The sequence below is a fragment of the Morchella importuna genome, assembly GCF_003444635.1.
Source record: "Morchella importuna strain M04M26 chromosome Unknown Morimp01GS007, whole genome shotgun sequence".
Classification (NCBI taxonomy): domain Eukaryota; kingdom Fungi; phylum Ascomycota; class Pezizomycetes; order Pezizales; family Morchellaceae; genus Morchella; species Morchella importuna.
The window spans coordinates 1119502-1136896 of NW_025763404.1; the positions used below are offsets into that span (position 1 = coordinate 1119502).

The following is a 17395-nucleotide window of genomic DNA, read 5'->3' on the forward strand; positions in this document are numbered from 1 at the left end:
TATTACATGTACTTTACGTAGAGAAAGAAGAAAAGAAAGGGAAGAAAAAGCTCTGTATACACGTACTTTACGTAGGGGAGGAGGAAAAGAAAGAAAAAAAACTCTATATACATGTACCTCCAGTATCTACACATTCTACTTTACTGGTATGGGATAGAGACATTTGATCTTGCATAGCTGCGTGAAGGGTCCCGTCCTACTGGCCGATAGTCTAATAACGATGGCCTATTTACATACATAGCGCTACAGCATGATACTTATAATCCCTGCTCAAATTGCCCCTCGCCAGTTAATTGGGGGCGTACTATAGCAGTAGCAGCAACTCAGGAATGGATGAAAAGTTCTCGGCCAAATGAGGAAGACACAGATACGAAGCCAAGTAATGAGGTTTGAGCCTGAGAAGCCCGCCGGAAGACCTACCACCCGGTAAGAATTTTGCGGGAGGCCTAGGAAGACATATGCACACGTGCTTCTTGATAGCGCGATATGTAGCTACAAAAGGTCCAATGTCCCCCGGTTTTGGATTTTTATACGTATTCTGCAGTTGAGCATCAGCTAAGGAAAAAGGTCGTTATCAGACCATAATAATACGGCCGGCTTTTCTCAAACTGATTCTCTCTTCAGATCAATTGTGTGCTGAATAAACATCGCATTCTTTGAATTCGATTTTTTTGTTCTCCTCATATCACCAAGTATTCAATACTGCTCGGTGGTTTCCAAGCTACCACCTTTCACAATGGCCAGCGAGTCGGAGAAGCCCCGTCCTCCCTCAGGGTCCACAATGGATGCCCTACGTGTCGAAAAAGACGAAGGCGATGGAATTTCTTACAACAGTGGAACCGTCACACCATCCCCCTCCGGCCATGGCTACGAAGACATTCACGCACACCCGCGCCGGCACTCTACAATAGACCCCTCAGCCAGAGAGGAAATCACTGAGCTCGCCCGACGCTTCTCCAGACTCTCTACATACACGGTGCCGAAAGATGGCGAGGTCGAGAACCCGTTCAACTCGGACAACCCGGTCCTGCAGCCAGGTTCGGGCAAGTTTAACCCAAGGGCGTGGGTGAAGACAATGATGCACCTGCAAGACAGAGACCCAGAGAGATATCCAAATAGAACGGCAGGTGTTACATTTAAAAACCTGTCTGTTCATGGGTTTGGAAGTGCGCTGGATTATCAGAAGGATGTGTCCAATGGGTGGAGAGATGCAGTGAGCGGGATGGAAAAGATATTTTCTGGGGATAGACATAAGGGCGAGACAAAGATTCAGATCTTGAGGGATTTTGATGGGGTGGTGAAGAATGGAGAGATGCTGGTTGTGTTGGGAAGGCCTGGAAGGTAAGTTGTTGGTATGCTGCAGCTTGGAGACGTGTGCTAATTGAGGTTGGTTTATAGTGGTTGTTCAACTTTCTTGAAGACCATTGCTGGGCGCACTCATGGTCTCTATGTTGGTTCAGAATCGGAGATCGAATATCAAGGTTAGTGAATGAATGGTCCTCAACAAAGGTGTAGGATACAGATATTAATATGGGCCAATGATAGGAATCCCACATGAAATGATGCACAACAACTTCCGCGGTGAAGCAATTTACAACGCCGAAACAGATGTCCATTTCCCCCATTTGACAGTCGGCCAGACACTCTCTTTTGCTGCACAAGCCCGCGCCCCTCGTAATCGTTTCCCCGGTATAACTCGTGAACAGCACAGCGACCACATGCGGGACGTTGTCATGGCCGTTTTTGGTCTCTCCCACACCTTCAACACTAAGGTCGGAGATGACTTTGTCAGAGGTGTGAGTGGTGGCGAGAGAAAGAGAGTTAGTATTGCGGAAGCCTCTCTTGGCGGGAGTCCGCTGCAATGCTGGGATAACAGCACAAGAGGTCTGGACAGTGCTACTGCGCTCGAGTTTGTCAAGACCTTGAGACTGCAGAGTGAGCTGGCGGGGTCAACGATGCTTGTGTCCATGTACCAGGCTTCCCAGAGCTCCTATGAGGTAAATAGTGTCCAGCAGGATTGCTTTGAATATTTTTGAAGCTAATTCTTTTTTTTCTATTTAGCTGTTCGATAAAGTTATCGTGCTATACGAGGGCAGGCAGATCTATTTTGGCCCCACCGAGAGCGCAAAGGCCTTCTTCATGAATATGGGTTTCCACTGCCCGCAACGACAAACAACCGCGGATTTCCTTACATCCCTGACCAGCCCGAGCGAACGTGAGGTCAAGCCAGGCTTCGAAAACAGGGTTCCCCGTACTCCCGATGAGTTTGCAGATGTCTGGAAGAAGAGCGCAGAGTGCAAGAGGCTTCTGCAGGATATTGACTCTTACAAGCAACAGTACCCGGTCGCCGGCGAGCAGTTGGAGAAGTTCAAGCAGTCAAGAGCGGCCCAACAGGCGAAAAGAATGCGGATTGAGTCTCCCTACACTATCTCAGTACCCATGCAAATAAAGCTGTGTATAAAACGTGGCTTCCAGCGGTTGGGGGGTGATCTGACAAACTTTTGCAATACGGTATTCGGAAACATGATTATTGGATTAATCGTTGGTAGTGTTTTTTATGATCTTAAAGATAACACCTCTAGTTTCTTCTTGAGGGGGCCTTGCTTTTTTTCGCAGTTCTGATGAATGCTTTTGCTAGTATCTTGGAAGTATGTACCCCCGTGGACATCTGCATGGTGGTTGTGGATTGTGGAAATTCTAACTTTGATCATAGATTCTCACTCTCTACGCTCAACGTCCCATCGTCGAAAAACACACGCAATATGCTCTTTATCATCCGTTCGCCGAAGCCGTTGCATCCATGATATGTGATCTCCCGGCGAAAATTATCGTGACGCTCACCTTCAATACAACGGTATATTTCATGGCCAACCTTCGTCGTGAGGCCGACCACTTCTTCATCTTCCTGCTTTTCTCGTTCACAGTCACACTCTGCATGTCCATGATGTTCCGCACCATTGCTGCCTTCTCGCGTACCATCTCGCAAGCCATGGCGCCCGCCGCTGTACTGATTCTCCTGTTGGTGGTCTATACTGGTTTTGCCATTCCCGTCCGCGACATGGCGGTCTTCCTGCGCTGGTTTAATTACCTTAATCCAATCGCATACGCTTTTGAGAGTTTGATGGTTAACGAATTCCACGGACGTGAGTTTGGGTGCTCTATCTATATCCCATCGGGGCCTGGATATGAGAACGTCACCCCTGATCAACAATCATGTAGTGTCAAGGGCGCCGTCACGGGAAGGTCCACAGTCAACGGTGGTAACTATATTTCCACCACCTATGAGTATGAGCACGGACATCTCTGGCGCAACCTCGGCATTATCCTCGCGTTCATGATCTTCTTCCTGTTTACATATCTTGCTGGCACAGAGTACATTGCTGCGGCGAGGTCCAAGGGTGAAGTTCTGCTGTTCCGCAAGAAGCATCTCCAGAAAATGAGGAAACAAGGTGTTGACGGAGAAGCCATTGCTACGGGACGGCCGGTGGTGGCACAAAATGCGACCAGCGAGAAGTTGGCGGCGATTCAAAAACAGACAGATATCTTCATGTGGAGGGATGTGTGCTATGATATTCAGATCAAGAAGGAACACAGACGTCTCTTGGATCATGTGGATGGATGGGTTAAGCCTGGAACTTTGACTGCGCTGATGGGTGTCTCGGGAGCTGGAAAGACTACGCTCTTGGATGTTCTTGCTAGTCGAGTTACCATGGGTGTTGTTACCGGTGATATGCTCGTCAATGGCCAGCAGCGGGATGAGTCTTTCCAGCGGAAAACCGGGTACGTTCAACAGCAGGATTTACATCTTCAGACCACCACTGTACGAGAAGCTTTGATCTTCAGTGCTTTATTGCGCCAACCAAAAACTACGCCTGAGAAGGAGAAACTGGACTATGTTGAAGAGGTCATCAAGCTTCTGGAAATGGAGGAATACGCAGAAGCAATCGTCGGTGTACCTGGAGAAGGACTGAACGTGGAGCAGCGGAAACGCTTGACAATTGGTGTTGAGCTTGCCGCAAAACCTGCACTCCTACTCTTCCTCGACGAACCTACTTCCGGTCTTGACAGTCAGACAGCCTGGTCCATCTGCGACTTGATGAGGAAACTGGCAAACAGCGGGCAGGCAATTTTGTGCACTATCCATCAACCGTCGGCCCTTTTAGTCCAGAATTTTGACCGCCTATTGTTCCTTGCCAAGGGTGGTAAGACAGTGTACTTTGGAGAGATTGGTGAGAACTCACACGTCTTGACTGGATACTTTGAGAAGAACGGAGCGCACCCTTGCCCTCCTGACGCAAACCCGGCTGAGTGGATGCTTGAGGTCATTGGTGCTGCACCGGGAGCTGTTTCTGCCAGGGACTGGCCACAGGTTTGGTTGGATAGTCCTGAGCGGGTTGCGGTTAGGAAGGAACTGGATGATATGCAGGCAGATCTTGGAGGCCGCGGAGGCTCAACTGATGGACATAGCCATGAGGAGTTTGCGATGCCGTTCTCGTACCAGTTGAAGATGTGCCTCATGCGTGTATTCCAGCAAACTTGGCGCACACCGTCCTATATCTATTCGAAGATCTTCCTTTGCACAGCGACATCCCTCCTGATTGGTCTCTCCTTCCTTAACTCCGAGAATTCCCTACAAGGCCTCCAGAACCAGATGTTCTCCGTCTTTTTGTTCATGACAATCTTCGGTACCATCGTTGAACAGATCATGCCTCACTTTGTGATCCAGCGCAGTCTCTACGAGGCTCGAGAGCGTCCGTCAAAGGCTTATTCGTGGAAAGCATTCATCCTTTCATCAATCATTGTTGAGCTCCCATGGCAGACGATGATGTGTGTCATCAGTTTCTTCCTCTGGTATTACCCCATTGGGATGTTCAGAAACGCTGAAGCTACCGGCTCTACCGCTGAGCGTGGTGGTTTGATGTTCTTGTTGCTGTGGTCGTTCTACATGTTTACGTCCACGTTCGCACACATGATGATTGCCGGGATCGAGACCGCAGAGGCGGGAAGCAATTTGGCAAACTTGTTGTTCATGTTGGTGTTTATGTTTTGCGGGTGAGCCTCCCTTCCTCTCTTACGGATTTTCTGAGAATTCGGCTGCTAACCCTATAACAGTGTCCTCGCTACTGTAGACAGTCTTCCCGGCTTCTGGATCTTCATGTACCGCGTTTCGCCTTTCACATATCTCATTAGTGCTATGCTCTCAACGGCTATAGCCAACGCCGAAGTCCACTGCTCCAATATCGAGTTCACAATCTTCAACCCTCCCTCAAATCAGACATGTGCGGACTATTTGGAGCCGTTCATGTCAGTTGCTGGCGGAACTATCGTTAACCCGACAGCGACTGCGGACTGTAGATATTGCTCAATCGCGGATACCAACACGTTCTTGTCGGCGCTGTCGATCGATTACGGCGACCGCTGGAGAAACTTTGGGTTGATGTTGTGTTACTCTGTGTTCAATCTCTCAATGGCCATCGTTATTTACTGGCTGGCGAGAGTGCCGAAGAATAGCAAGAAGAAGGCGGTGGTGGCGGCCAAGTAGATGGTGTTCGTGTGGTGATGGTGGGAGGGGGTTAGAAAAGGTGGTTAATAGATAGATGTAGATGGGTTAGGTGATTGTCGGTTGGTCGGCTGGTTGTCTGGGTTACTTCTTGGGTGTTTTGGGAAAACCGCCCTCTTTTTTGGTTCATTTTTTATTTCTTCTTATTTTTTATTCTCTATTCTCCAACTTCTTATTAGACCTTCTTTGGGATGGGCTTTTATTTGTTTATTCTTTTATGTCGTTAATTTATATGTATAATTATGAGCTCCCAATACTTGACCGATTCTGAATTCTCGCGCCAATTAATGCAGCTAGTGTTGTCGAGTGATACATCATGAAGCTACCCTTTTTTTTTTTTTTTTTTTTTTTTTGTTTAATTCATTAATATGAAGCTACCATGTTACATACATGTATCAACACAAGCTCTTAGTCGCTGAGTGTGGGCTGGACTTACGGCTGCTTCGTCGACCAATAAATAGGGTCATGGACAAATCCACACCCTGCGCTCGTTACGCATAATAAAACACAGCGAAAAACACAGCGAAAAGGTTGTTTCGAAGTAGCGTACCCCTTCCTGATGTATTCTTCCCTCATGGCAGTTACGTATACATATATCTACCAATTAGGAATGTGGTATGCATGGGCCAATGATATATAGACCAGAAATTTTGACACTGTATGCGCCGAAGTAAGAATGTGACTGACTGGGCCCGCGTGGGTCCAGAATTTTTATTTTTTTATTTTTAAAAAAGAAAAACATCTTAATGAGATTTATAGTAAAAGGCTTGATTTAAGGATTGGCGTGAGGCCCGTCTTCGATAGTATGCAGGCCTAGGTTTGAGACGACCGCGAGGATAAGAGAGGTGGCATCGATAACAGGGGCGGGACTAACGGGGAGACAGCGTTAGTAGTAGCCGGGTCTCGGGGGACAACGGCGCTTGGATGCGGGGGGAGGCGTGTCTGATTCAGTCTCCTCGTCGTCTTCTTCGTCCTCTTCCTCTTCTTCATCCTCCTCCTCCTTCTCTTCCTCGCCCTCTTCCTTCCCCTCCCCCTCTTCCCCCTCTTCAGGCAAGTTAAAGATATCAACCTCCAAATCTGCGGAAACATCGGCGCTCTCAGCGACCTGTATTTGGACACGTTGGGCAGGAGGTGCCGCAGCGGCTTGCAAGGCGGCCCGCATGGGCTCGGGCAATATCTGAAGAGAGGCGTGGAAGGCAGCTAGGTAGCCGGCTTGAAAACCCTGCTGGTAAGAAAGGGTTAATTGATCGTTCATGGTTGGAAAACTGGTTGGATGGTAATAAGTTTGGGAAGTTCTTTGGTTTTGTTTTGTTTTGGGGAGGTGTGGTTTTGGGGTTTTGTTCTATTTATTTGTTTCTAGCTAGTGAGAAGTATTCCTGTTTGGCATAGGTAGGTGATGGAGGATGTGGGCTGGCGGTCTTTGTCTTTATTGGGTTGTTTCTGTTGTTTGTTTTCTTCTTTTTATTCCTACTATTCCCTGGAATATTCCCTTGCTTATATATATTATTTGAAGGGACCATTTCGGTTCCTGGACTAAATCACGTAACTCTACGCCCAATCATACAGCACAGTGTTTACAATATGTCACGAGGTTTATATAGTTGATAGTTCGGAGCTTTAAAGGACTGCAAGTAAGAAGATTTTAAGAGTTAAAACAGATCCAGTATATTTTCTTGGACTTATCTGACCTTTCCCAACCTTTTTCAATCTTTCCCAATTGACCTTTTCTACTTGACTATGTGACTTATTTTTATCACCCTAGTTTAATCACCACTGTACCCACGTGGCCAGCCTACACCCACTTAAGGTATAAGCTCGACAAACCCCTCCTTCTCCCAATCAATCTGCTCCCTCGCTTTCTCATTCAAATACTGCAGAATGAAGTCCTGAGACAAGACATTCCCATTGGTATCATCATAGGGCAACTTTGACCCCTTCCCATACCAGCACTTCTCCACCTTAAACTTCTTCCTCACCATCGCCATGAACTTCGCCGCAAGGCCCAGCCCATACGTGAGCTCGCACTCGCGCCACTTCCCGGGAACGCCGTCAACGATGTTCTTCGCCTCCAACTTGTAGCCCGGGTCGGCGAGGATGAGAGTGCGGTTCTTGTAGATAATCACGTAGTTGTGGAAGGCGACCATGCGCCCCTGCAGCTGGACTGGGTTCCAGATGGGCGCGCAGAACATCAAGATGGTACCAGTGGTGCGGACGCTGTAGAGCCCGCTGCTAAGGCACGAGGGGAGGTTCCAGTCCTTCTTTTCGGCCTTTTTGAAGGCCTCTGGGAGGGGGCCTCGGATGATGCGGGAAATCTCGTTGAGTTTGCGTCGGCGGTCCGTGTACGTGACGAGGCGGGTGTGGATGTGCCATTCGAGGTATTTGTTGTTCATGTGCTCAAGCCAACTGTGGATTTCAGCGCAGCTCGTGTGAGCCGTGAAGTTGAGGCGTTTGGCTGAAGTGTGTGTTAGTGTGGGGTTGGGGGAGAGAGGGAGGGGGAGTGACGGACATAAAAGAAGAGTTTTAATACTAGCATCGCGGGCAGCGAGCTCCTCGGGGGTGGGGCCTGGGGCCTTGAGCTTGCGCTTCTTGCGAACGCGCACGAGCTTCATGTTTCCGGCGCCTAGTTGCTGTGTTAGAAGTCACTTTATACTGTAGGAATGAACTATTTGACTTACTATCTATTTCGACCTCGTCGAACGAGGGGTGGTAGGACTCTTCCTTGTCCACTTCAGGTGCTGAGATGTCGACCTCAGGCTCTGGCAGTGCCCTCTTGTTGACTTTAGGCGCTGACATTTGTTCTTTGTTCACTTGAGGTGTTGGCATCTCCTTCTTGTTGGCCTTATGTGTTGGCGCCACCTTCTTGTCGGCTTTTGGTGCGGACATGGTTTTCCTGTCGGCTTTAGATGGCGACGCTGGTTCCTTTTTGACCTTTTTTGCTTCAGGCAAAAGCAACGCCGACATCCACATGGGAGCATCATCTTCTTTTTCCTCCTCCTTTACTGGAAAACTGTACTCCCCCCTCCAATTACCAGCGGGAGGAGTGTTGATGAGAACATAACACATCATATTCTTCTTTGGAGCGGCCGTAGACATTGCGGGCAATGTGGTGGGTTCCAAGAGACTTGAGAATTGTGTTGTGGAGGCGAAGAGAGACGGTACGTGGTTATGGGTATTTTATTTTATTTACGGGGGAGGTGGGTTCTTGGTAGAGGGGGCTTCGTGAGGCTGGGCTGGGTAACCGTAACTACAGACTCAGGGTTGTGCCGAGAAAAGGACCCTATATTATACTGATAGTAGTTAGTGGGATACGGCGGACTCTGGTTGCACTGTTCTGTCCCATTCTCTTTGTCCGCTGTAGGGTATGTCTGCTGGAGGTTTGTGCGAGTGATAGTCTGTGATGCTAAATGCCAAGCCTGGATTGTAGCCAATGATTATCGAGCACAATTATAAAGTAATTGCATTAATTCGGACGGCCATTACAGAGAGATGTCGACCTCCATACGCAAATTCTTCATTAGAACCTATGCTGTTTGATCAGAAGTGTTATCATTTAGTAGCACAACCTCTGAGCTGCCACGCAAACCCCCAGACACTCTATCAGCGCCAATATATATATATGCCACTTTGTATTCAGAACCTATACATCTACACAACGCCTATATCCTGTTAATATGACATCTATTGCAAGCCCTCAGCCTGCATCCATCACACTCAAAAATATAGTTAGGCAGAAAATCCGAGCACATCTCGCACCTCGCCGCCGTGCGCGTGTACGTCCACCCTTCCGTATGCTCACACTCATGGTTAACCCTGAGGTCCGCCACAATCGCCCCCGCGCGCACCGCCAACGCCCGCACTCCGGCACCGGCGCCCATCTCGCGGATGGCCAGATCCTCCGCTCGCCGGTGAATATGGTCCTCGTCCCAGTCACCACACTCACACGTTTTCCATGTGACGCCGCAGCGGTAGCACCATTCGGCTTTACATCTGTGATACAGCATCTGTCTTAGCTAATATCACCAAGTGGGTGTCTGCTATATCGTTCGGAGTACTCACCTGCACGTCATATGCTGGCACCCATGCGATCTCTCCACAAGCGAATGGCATTGCTGGCACCTCTGCCATCCGTTTGCCGCCGCAGTCTCAAGCGTAAGCTTCATACTCGGATCGTCGGGGCAGTCTTCGCTGTCGTGCTCCTCCTTCTTGCACAGCTTGCATGTCCGTGAATAGCAATCGTTACAGGTCGCTACATCGCGCGAAATGTTCTCGGCCGGGATGAAGCGGGAGCATGATGGCTGGAAGCAGTACGTGCGGTCCTTACAGGTGAATTCCTCGCTTTTTTCAAGGAATTCGATTGCCTCGTCGTCGTTCAAGAGGGGGAGGGCGAGCTCGACGGATAGCTCTTGCTTGCAGCACCGCGGGGGGAAGAGTTGTTCGTCTTTGCAAGCGCGGATGAAGAGGTCTTTGAGGTCGGTGAAGCAGTAAGTGTGCTTACAGGGAGCGGTAATAGTGTGTTCGGTAGAGAAGGACTCGAGACAGATGGCGCAGTCTGCGCGGGACTTGTAGGTATTGGCGCCAGAGTAGGTGGTTCCGGAATGGGCAATTTTAAAGTGGGGGGTTCTGGCGCCAGGTTTATAGGTGCCAGCACCAGAGGAGGAGGGGCCTGCGGTCGACAGCTGTTGTTTTCCTTGTCAGTGTGTGGTCTCAAAGGCTTTAGTAATATATGTGGAGCGAATTGCAGCTACTCTACACTGGATTACATGGATTTAGAGCTTTGAGAGCAAAAGAGATTGAAAACACACAACATCATGCACAAGTTCTCCCAGGCTATCCTCGCCAACAGAAACAGGCAATGACTTAACGGAATATCTACCTTCTTCTTCTTCTCAAGCTCATCCACCAAATCCCACTCCTGACACCTCCTTTCCAACGCCTCAATCGCCTCATCCGTCATCTCCACCCCCGTCCCTACAGCTGAAGTTTGTAGTGTGGGAGAAAATGACTTGAATGTGGTTTGAACACGTGACCTTGAGGGAGGATGTGTTTGTAGTGCGAAGAAGATACTATTGCGCCGCTGAAGTTCCAGCGACAGTGTGGGTGTTTGAGCGCTCTATATATACAGATATTCTAATACCACGTGATCCCCTGATTACATAATCCCTGTCACTAAGCCTTGTCTGAATCCCTGTTCCTTCTATGAGTCATCCCTTATACATGAGTAATTCCATACATAACCGATGTCGCAATGCCCTATTTCTACACTTCCCCTCACTTGCCACATCGTATCAATTCTGACAATTTTTGGTGAGCTGGTTTCGGTAGTCCTTTGGTCATTATGTCTGCAACATTGTCTTCGGTTGGGACATAGAGGAGTTTGAAGGTTTCGGCTTCGAGTTGTTCACGTGTGTAGTGATAGTGAACGTCGATGTGTTTGGACCGGTCGTGGATACGTGGGTTCCGACAGAGTTCGATGGACCCTGTGTTGTCGGCGTGGATGTTGTATTGGTATTGTTGTTGGAGTTCGCATAAGGCGTTGCGAATCCATACCAGTTGTCGAGCTGTTAGGGACAGAGCCATATATTCGGCTTCTGTTGTTGAGACTGCGACTGATTTCTGCTTCCGGCTTCTCCAGCTTATGGCTGATTTTCCTAGTCTGAACACGTATCCTGAGAACGATTTTCTGTCATCTAAGTCTGAAGCGTAGGAACTGTCTGAGAAACCATCGAGTGTTCTAGTGTTTCCTTTCGGGTAGAACAGGTTCCAGTCTTTGGTTCCGTTGAGGTATCGGAGAGTTCGTTTGGCTGCTCGTAGGTGGTCCTCAGTTGGGCATGAGGAGTACTGAGAGAGGGCAGTAACGGTATGGGTGATATCAGGTCTGGTTGCTATGCTGGCGTACATGAGTGATCCAATTATGGATTGATACTCAGTTGGTTTCTCGATTTGATCTTCTGGTTCTCCTTTACGAAGACTCAGATTTGGTTCGAGTGGTGTCCCAACTGGTTTGCAGTTATTCATTCCAAATTTGTCTAGGATTTTGTTGATGTATGCTAGTTGTGACAACGTGATACCGTTCTTTGTTACCGTTATTTCTATTCCCAGTAGGAATTTCGCATTACCGAGATCCGTACATTCGAAATCTGCCTTAAGTAGTTGTCTGATTTCGTTTCTGAATGGGGAGTCGGGTCCGAATATCATGATGTCGTCAACATACACCGATATGTATAGTTGGTGTTTCTTATGTATGAAGACACATGGGTCGAATTTGGCTGGGACAAATCCTTTCCGTTGAAGGGAGTCTGCTAGGCAAGCGTACCATTCACGGGGTGATTGTTTTAGTCCATATATGCATTTTCGAAGTTTACAAACCTTGTGGTCCTGCCTGTAGCCTTCAGGTAGTTCCATGTAGATTTCCTCCTTAAGTATACCATATAGGAAGGCTGACTTGACGTCCATTTGTTGTGGTATCCAACCGTTGTGTGCGGCTAGTGCAAGTAGGAGTCTTAGGGAATCGTATCGGGCAACGGGGGCGAAGGTTTCATCATAGTCTTGATACTGTACTTGGGTGAAGCCCTTGGCGACGTATCTAGCTTTGTATCTTTCGATTGTTCCGTCCGCGTTGTGTTTTACCTTAAATACCCATTTTCCTCTGACTACTGCTCGGTTGGTTGGTCTGTCGACAATGTCCCAGGTGTGGGCCTTGTCGAGGGCGTCTTTCTCTGTCTGTATTGCCTTCTTCCATAGGTGTTGATCATCGCTTTTCATTGCTTGATTGAAGGTGGTAGGTTCAGTTACTAGGTGTACCCGATGTATGGTGGAATCCAGGTTGTCGTACTGGCTTTGGAGCTTTGCTTTGTCCTTTTTGTGGTCTAGACTGACTGCTTCCATTGCTAGTTGCTTGGTTTGTTCGTCCATATCTTCATCGGCTAGTATCTCTGATACCTCCTTGTCATAGGTGGTTCCTAATTCCGATATTTTCAGTCGGATTTCCTTCCTTTTCCCTTCGATATCAAGTGCTGCTTGTTTCTCCGTTCTTTCACGGATGCGATTCGATCTTCTTGTTGTGACAGGATGCGGGACTTCAGATTCTTTCTCCTTTTCGGTTGTTGGTTTCCAAGGTTTCGATTTCCTTGGTGGTTCCGGGGGAGGTGTTTCTGTATTTTCCTGATTAGCTTCCTGTTTATTACTTTGTTCGAGGTGACGTCCAGGAGTGGGCCTCGTAAGCCCGGCCCCCAGTCTACTTGCGTCTGTTTCAAGGTCTTCTTCGAGTGCTGACGATTCGGGTTCTTGATCAGGCCTGTCTTCTGATTCATATCCGTCGTCTGTCGGTGCAGGTGCCGCTTCTGGTTTCAGGATAGGGGTGTAGTCGAGTTCCACGGAGACTTCCCCTGATTCAGGAGGGGGGAATGTGACATCTCGACTTACAACTAACCTATTTTGTGATCCTATCCAGGTGCGGTAATGTTTGGTACTGTCTGAGTATCCGACGATGATTCCTTCGTGTGCTCGGGGTGCTAGTTTGCTTCCTGCTGGCCTAGAGTTTTCTGGGATGTGGACATAGCATTTCTTTCCGAATGGTTGAAGGTGTTGGATACTCGGCTTTGAACCTTTCAGGGCTTCGAAGGGGGTCTTTCCCTTTAGCGTACTGTGGGGTAGCCTATTTTTGAGGTAGACAGCTGTTGAGTATGCTTCACCCCATAACGATTTAGGATGGTCCATGATCATGCACCTGACCATTGTTGTTATCGTCCTGTTGAATCGTTCTGCAACTCCATTTGATTCAGGAGTGTATGGGGGAGTCTGTTCGTGGACTATTCCTTGTAGGTTGAAGTAATCCATTGTGTCTTTGTTGACGTATTCACCACCACCGTCCGTTCTAAATCTCAGTATTGTTGTATTGTACTGTTTCTCGATTTTCGTGACGTAGTCTTTGATGGCTTTTATCGCATCGTTTTTCTGTTTTAGCAGATATATCCAGGCGAAGCGGGTATAGTCGTCAATGAAGGACATATAGTACAGGGCTTTTCCTTGCGATTGTGTGCCGAATTTTCCAGATAGGTCAGAGTGGATTAGTTCGAATGCTCGCTGGGATCTTGTACTAATTGGTGCAGGTTTCTTGTGCACACTTTTTGATAGTGCGCATTGACTGCAATGGAATGTTTCTGGTTTGGGGGGTAGCTTATGGATGTCTTCGTACAAGTTTTCTAGTGTCGCAGGGTGGCCTAGTGCTTGATGCCATTCAGAGTAAGTGGTCAAGCGAACTGTATTGCTAACTACTTGTACATTCCAAAGTCCCTTATCCAATTTCGCCCAAATTATTCCTTTCTTTTCTTTCGTGACCAATTTGTTTCCTCCTCCTGACTCTGTTCTAAACCCCTTTTCGTCGAGTATTGTTTCTGAGACCAATCCCACATTTCCCATGGTTGGGACCAGCAGCACGTCGGTGAGGACAACGGTGGATCTATCTCCATTGGGAAGGTAGCATTCGAAACTAGCGCTTCCCAATCCGGTGACAGCGTGGATGGTGCCGTCGGCTGTTCGGACTGTGCTGGTGTGAGAACGGATGTTGAAGAGTTGGTCTTTGAAAGGTGTTACGTGAGAAGTAGCTCCAGAATCAAGGATCCAGGTAAGGGGCAGAGAGGGTGAAGTATCGGTGCGTACCATGCATACTGTTGTGGATGATTCGTTGATAACTACAGACGCTGAGTTATCTCTGCCTGGTCTCCTTCTGTTTGAATCCCTTGTCTTGTTCTGTTCTTTGAGCTTTCTACACTCCTTGTACTCGTGGCCCTGGTACGGGTTATTCCGTTTCTTGCACCAGGTGCATTCCTTGCCGTTTGGTGTTGGGGTACTCCTGGTATGAAGTACCCTGTTGTTGCCAGTGAGAGGGGTTTCCTCTTGTAGGTTTTGTAGCCGTTGGCGTACATCTTCGTATGTAACATCCTGTTTAGTCTGGATGTTATCGACGACGTTGCTCATCGACTTCGGCAGTGAGGCAAGTAGGAATGCTGCCATTGCTTCGTTGGATTTGGTGAGGGGTAGCAGGGCCTGAGCGAGTTTGTGGTCGCCGCTCTGACACCTGGTTTTGAGAGTGTTCCAGTTCGTGTTGAAGATCTCGAGATGCTCGGTTAAGTTACCGTTGTCTTGCATCTTCGTGTCTAGAACACGGCTGAGGAGGGTGATCGTCGTGTTTGGTGATACGCGATCGTAGAGGTCTTTGAGCGCCTTCCATGCGTGGTATGCATTTTCGGCGGAGACGACTGTTGGTTGTATGTCTTCGGCTACAGCTCCAATGAGAAGGCTGTGCATTTGTTTTCGGGCCTTTTTGATTTCGGCCTTGGTGAGGTCTGTGTCATCTTCTGAGGGGTTTTCGATGCTCAATGCTTCCCACCAGTCTGCTGCATCGAATGTAATCCTCCAGGCAGACGCCCAAGTTTGGTAGTTGGATTGTCCCTTTAATTTTGGGAGTCCATCAAACTTGATGCGAATGTTACTGGGACTCGTGTTGTCTGAGGACTTAACCTCCACGGCCTTGGATGATTCACCAGCATCAGACATGATGTTGTATGAAGTGTAATTGAGTTAACCGAATGTGGCGAGTGTTGTGCGGATTTTATTTGGCAAAACCCGGGCTCATAACCTGAAGTTTGTAGTGTGGGAGAAAATGACTTGAATGTGGTTTGAACACGTGACCTTGAGGGAGGATGTGTTTGTAGTGCGAAGAAGATACTATTGCGCCGCTGAAGTTCCAGCGACAGTGTGGGTGTTTGAGCGCTCTATATATACAGATATTCTAATACCACGTGATCCCCTGATTACATAATCCCTGTCACTAAGCCTTGTCTGAATCCCTGTTCCTTCTATGAGTCATCCCTTATACATGAGTAATTCCATACATAACCGATGTCGCAATGCCCTATTTCTACAACAGCCATACTCCTCCACATATCATTCCTACTCTTCTCCTCGGGCACCACCATCACCGCCTCCTCCGACAATTGCATCGCTAGCTCCCGACTCCCCTCGTCCCCCAGCTCAAGCTTCATTAGCTCCTCAAGAAGTCCTCCGTCACTCCTGACAGCCCGATCAAGGCTCTCTGCAAGCCGCTCGTCGGCGAGTATGCGAGCGGTGGAGAGGAGGTGCTCGCGGTAGTCATTGAATGCGACCTCGTCGCTGGAGCTGACTGCGTCACCAAGACGGCCTTTGCCTTTGCGGGTGGAGAGTGCCTCTTCGACATCACGTAGTTGCAGCTCGATTGCGAGGGCAAAGGAGAGTTCGTCCATGGCTAACTCGGCTTGCAATTATTGCTCTCCGACGAGAGAAATTCTCTGAGATGTAGGTCTTTCTTGCCCTGCCGGTGTATAATATCTATATTGGCCTCAATGTGTAATGGGGGCCCTCACTAATTCGCTACCGCAGTAAAATGGAATTGAGAGGAGGAAAGAAAGAACAACTAACGGCTCATTGTCTAAATAGGCGTCCTTATCGCGGGGGGAATAAGGAAATTTTTGCTGGCATCTCAGGCCTTCCAACTTAGCGTGCAGAAAATTGTGGGTATTTCAACCATTGGTATGTGGTATTGTGGGGTGCCTGAACTGTGTGTAACGGAGATCGGCAGGCTTGCAGATGAACATGGCTTGGCAGCAGAGTTAGATCTGGTTTGTGGACCCTGGGATTTCGCTGTCTGGTGGTTTAATGATTTTGTGGGTTTTACATAAGGGAGAAATCTAGTAAAGCGAGAAAGAAGAAACAAAGGCCATTATACAAGTGGATTAACTAAGTGTTGTCCGAGACTGGCAGGAAGAGATAAATAATAAAAAGTGCGTCGAGAAGCTGCGCTGATAAGCCGCACGGGTTAGTGGCAGATTTTGGTTATATCGAAGATGATAATATTTACATATCTTATTCTATCCCTTAAGCTGTCGCGAAAATACTGATTCCCCCCCCCCCCCCCAAAAAAAAAAAAAAAAAAAAAAGCAGATTCGGTGTGGCTTTAATTACTAACAGATCCCGTGATCTCTCTTATCAAATAATAGATCTCTCATACAAATCTAATTCCTCTTTTATAGGGGGGTCAGCATCGACAGCTTAAGGGATACCCCGGATACTGCGATCGAGATAGCGGGAGTGTGTGTGATATACATATCAGGCACTAGCTAGCTATAGTCACTGATATATACATGTATGTGGAGATCGTCTGTGCGCAAAATGTCAACCTAATAGAATCAATAGGCCTGGGCATTATTTGATAAAATCTCTAGTTAAAGCGGATGTTTTGTCCTGGACAATGCATCCTACGTCTAACGAATGATTCTAGATGAGAATGTTGTTCTAAAAGCGGTCGTACAGGGCCGTGAGCTTTTGTCTGATGCATACTTATGTGAAAATAGTGTCAATTGCAACCTCTTTTTCTTTCCTTTCTTTTCTTTTCTTTCTTTCAACTACACTGGTAAATGTAGAAGCTAGTAGTTCGAGAACTAGAGTCATTCGCAAGTTAATCCGAGTTGTAAAAAATGACGCGGGAAACTCCGTGGAGTACATATCTCGTTCCTTCCTGCAGCTGCGCAGCATATAATCTCTTTTTCAATTAATTTTCTGGTTAGAGACTAAGGAGTGGAGGAATAGTATCATGTATAGTTGATACATGGCTTAAGAGACCAAGCATTGATCCGCTGTATCCATGACCCCTGAATTCCGGGGTATTTAGCTACAAAACCAGGGTTCTCCAGATTCTTCGCTTCACATTAGTGTGCACTAAGGATTCTCCGCGCCAGTGTGTTTGCCTGTAGAGTATATATACATACCGTTTGTTCCTGCCGCGGGAAGTTCTTCTCCCAA

The 17395-nt window shown here is 47.9% G+C and overlaps 6 protein-coding genes across 6 annotated transcripts; 2 read left to right on the forward strand and 4 right to left on the reverse strand.

The window, feature by feature from the left end:
• Positions 1–736: 736 nt before the first annotated feature.
• On the forward strand, positions 737–5542 carry LAJ45_03485 (uncharacterized protein; the record flags this gene model as incomplete). Its single annotated transcript, XM_046113071.1, has 7 exons — positions 737–1341; positions 1399–1481; positions 1546–1997; positions 2062–2511; positions 2583–2648; positions 2714–5052; positions 5113–5542. The coding sequence occupies 7 exons, from the start codon at positions 737–739 to the stop codon at positions 5540–5542; spliced, it is 4425 nt and encodes a 1474-aa protein (XP_045973948.1).
• Positions 5543–6446: 904 nt separating this feature from the next.
• Positions 6447–6815, reverse strand: LAJ45_03486 (uncharacterized protein; the record flags this gene model as incomplete). Its single annotated transcript, XM_046113072.1, has 1 exon — positions 6447–6815. One exon carries the CDS (start codon positions 6813–6815, stop codon positions 6447–6449), a length of 369 nt encoding a protein of 122 aa, XP_045973949.1.
• A 547-nt stretch (positions 6816–7362) lies between these two features.
• On the reverse strand, positions 7363–8653 carry LAJ45_03487 (uncharacterized protein; the record flags this gene model as incomplete). Its single annotated transcript, XM_046113073.1, has 3 exons — positions 7363–8012; positions 8067–8180; positions 8236–8653. 3 exons carry the CDS (start codon positions 8651–8653, stop codon positions 7363–7365), a joined length of 1182 nt encoding a protein of 393 aa, XP_045973950.1.
• A 552-nt stretch (positions 8654–9205) lies between these two features.
• LAJ45_03488 (uncharacterized protein) lies at positions 9206–10514 on the reverse strand (the record flags this gene model as incomplete). The annotated part of the gene is made up of 4 exons (XM_046113074.1): positions 9206–9216; positions 9357–9547; positions 9617–10236; positions 10434–10514. 4 exons carry the CDS (start codon positions 10512–10514, stop codon positions 9206–9208), a joined length of 903 nt encoding a protein of 300 aa, XP_045973951.1.
• Positions 10515–15417: 4903 nt separating this feature from the next.
• On the reverse strand, positions 15418–15840 carry LAJ45_03489 (uncharacterized protein; the record flags this gene model as incomplete). Its single annotated transcript, XM_046113075.1, has 1 exon — positions 15418–15840. One exon carries the CDS (start codon positions 15838–15840, stop codon positions 15418–15420), a length of 423 nt encoding a protein of 140 aa, XP_045973952.1.
• Positions 15461–16399, forward strand: LAJ45_03490 (uncharacterized protein; the record flags this gene model as incomplete). The annotated part of the gene is made up of 6 exons (XM_046113076.1): positions 15461–15674; positions 15754–15892; positions 15977–16023; positions 16095–16107; positions 16176–16215; positions 16289–16291. The coding sequence occupies 6 exons, from the start codon at positions 15461–15463 to the stop codon at positions 16289–16291; spliced, it is 456 nt and encodes a 151-aa protein (XP_045973953.1).
• Positions 16400–17395: the final 996 nt, after the last annotated feature.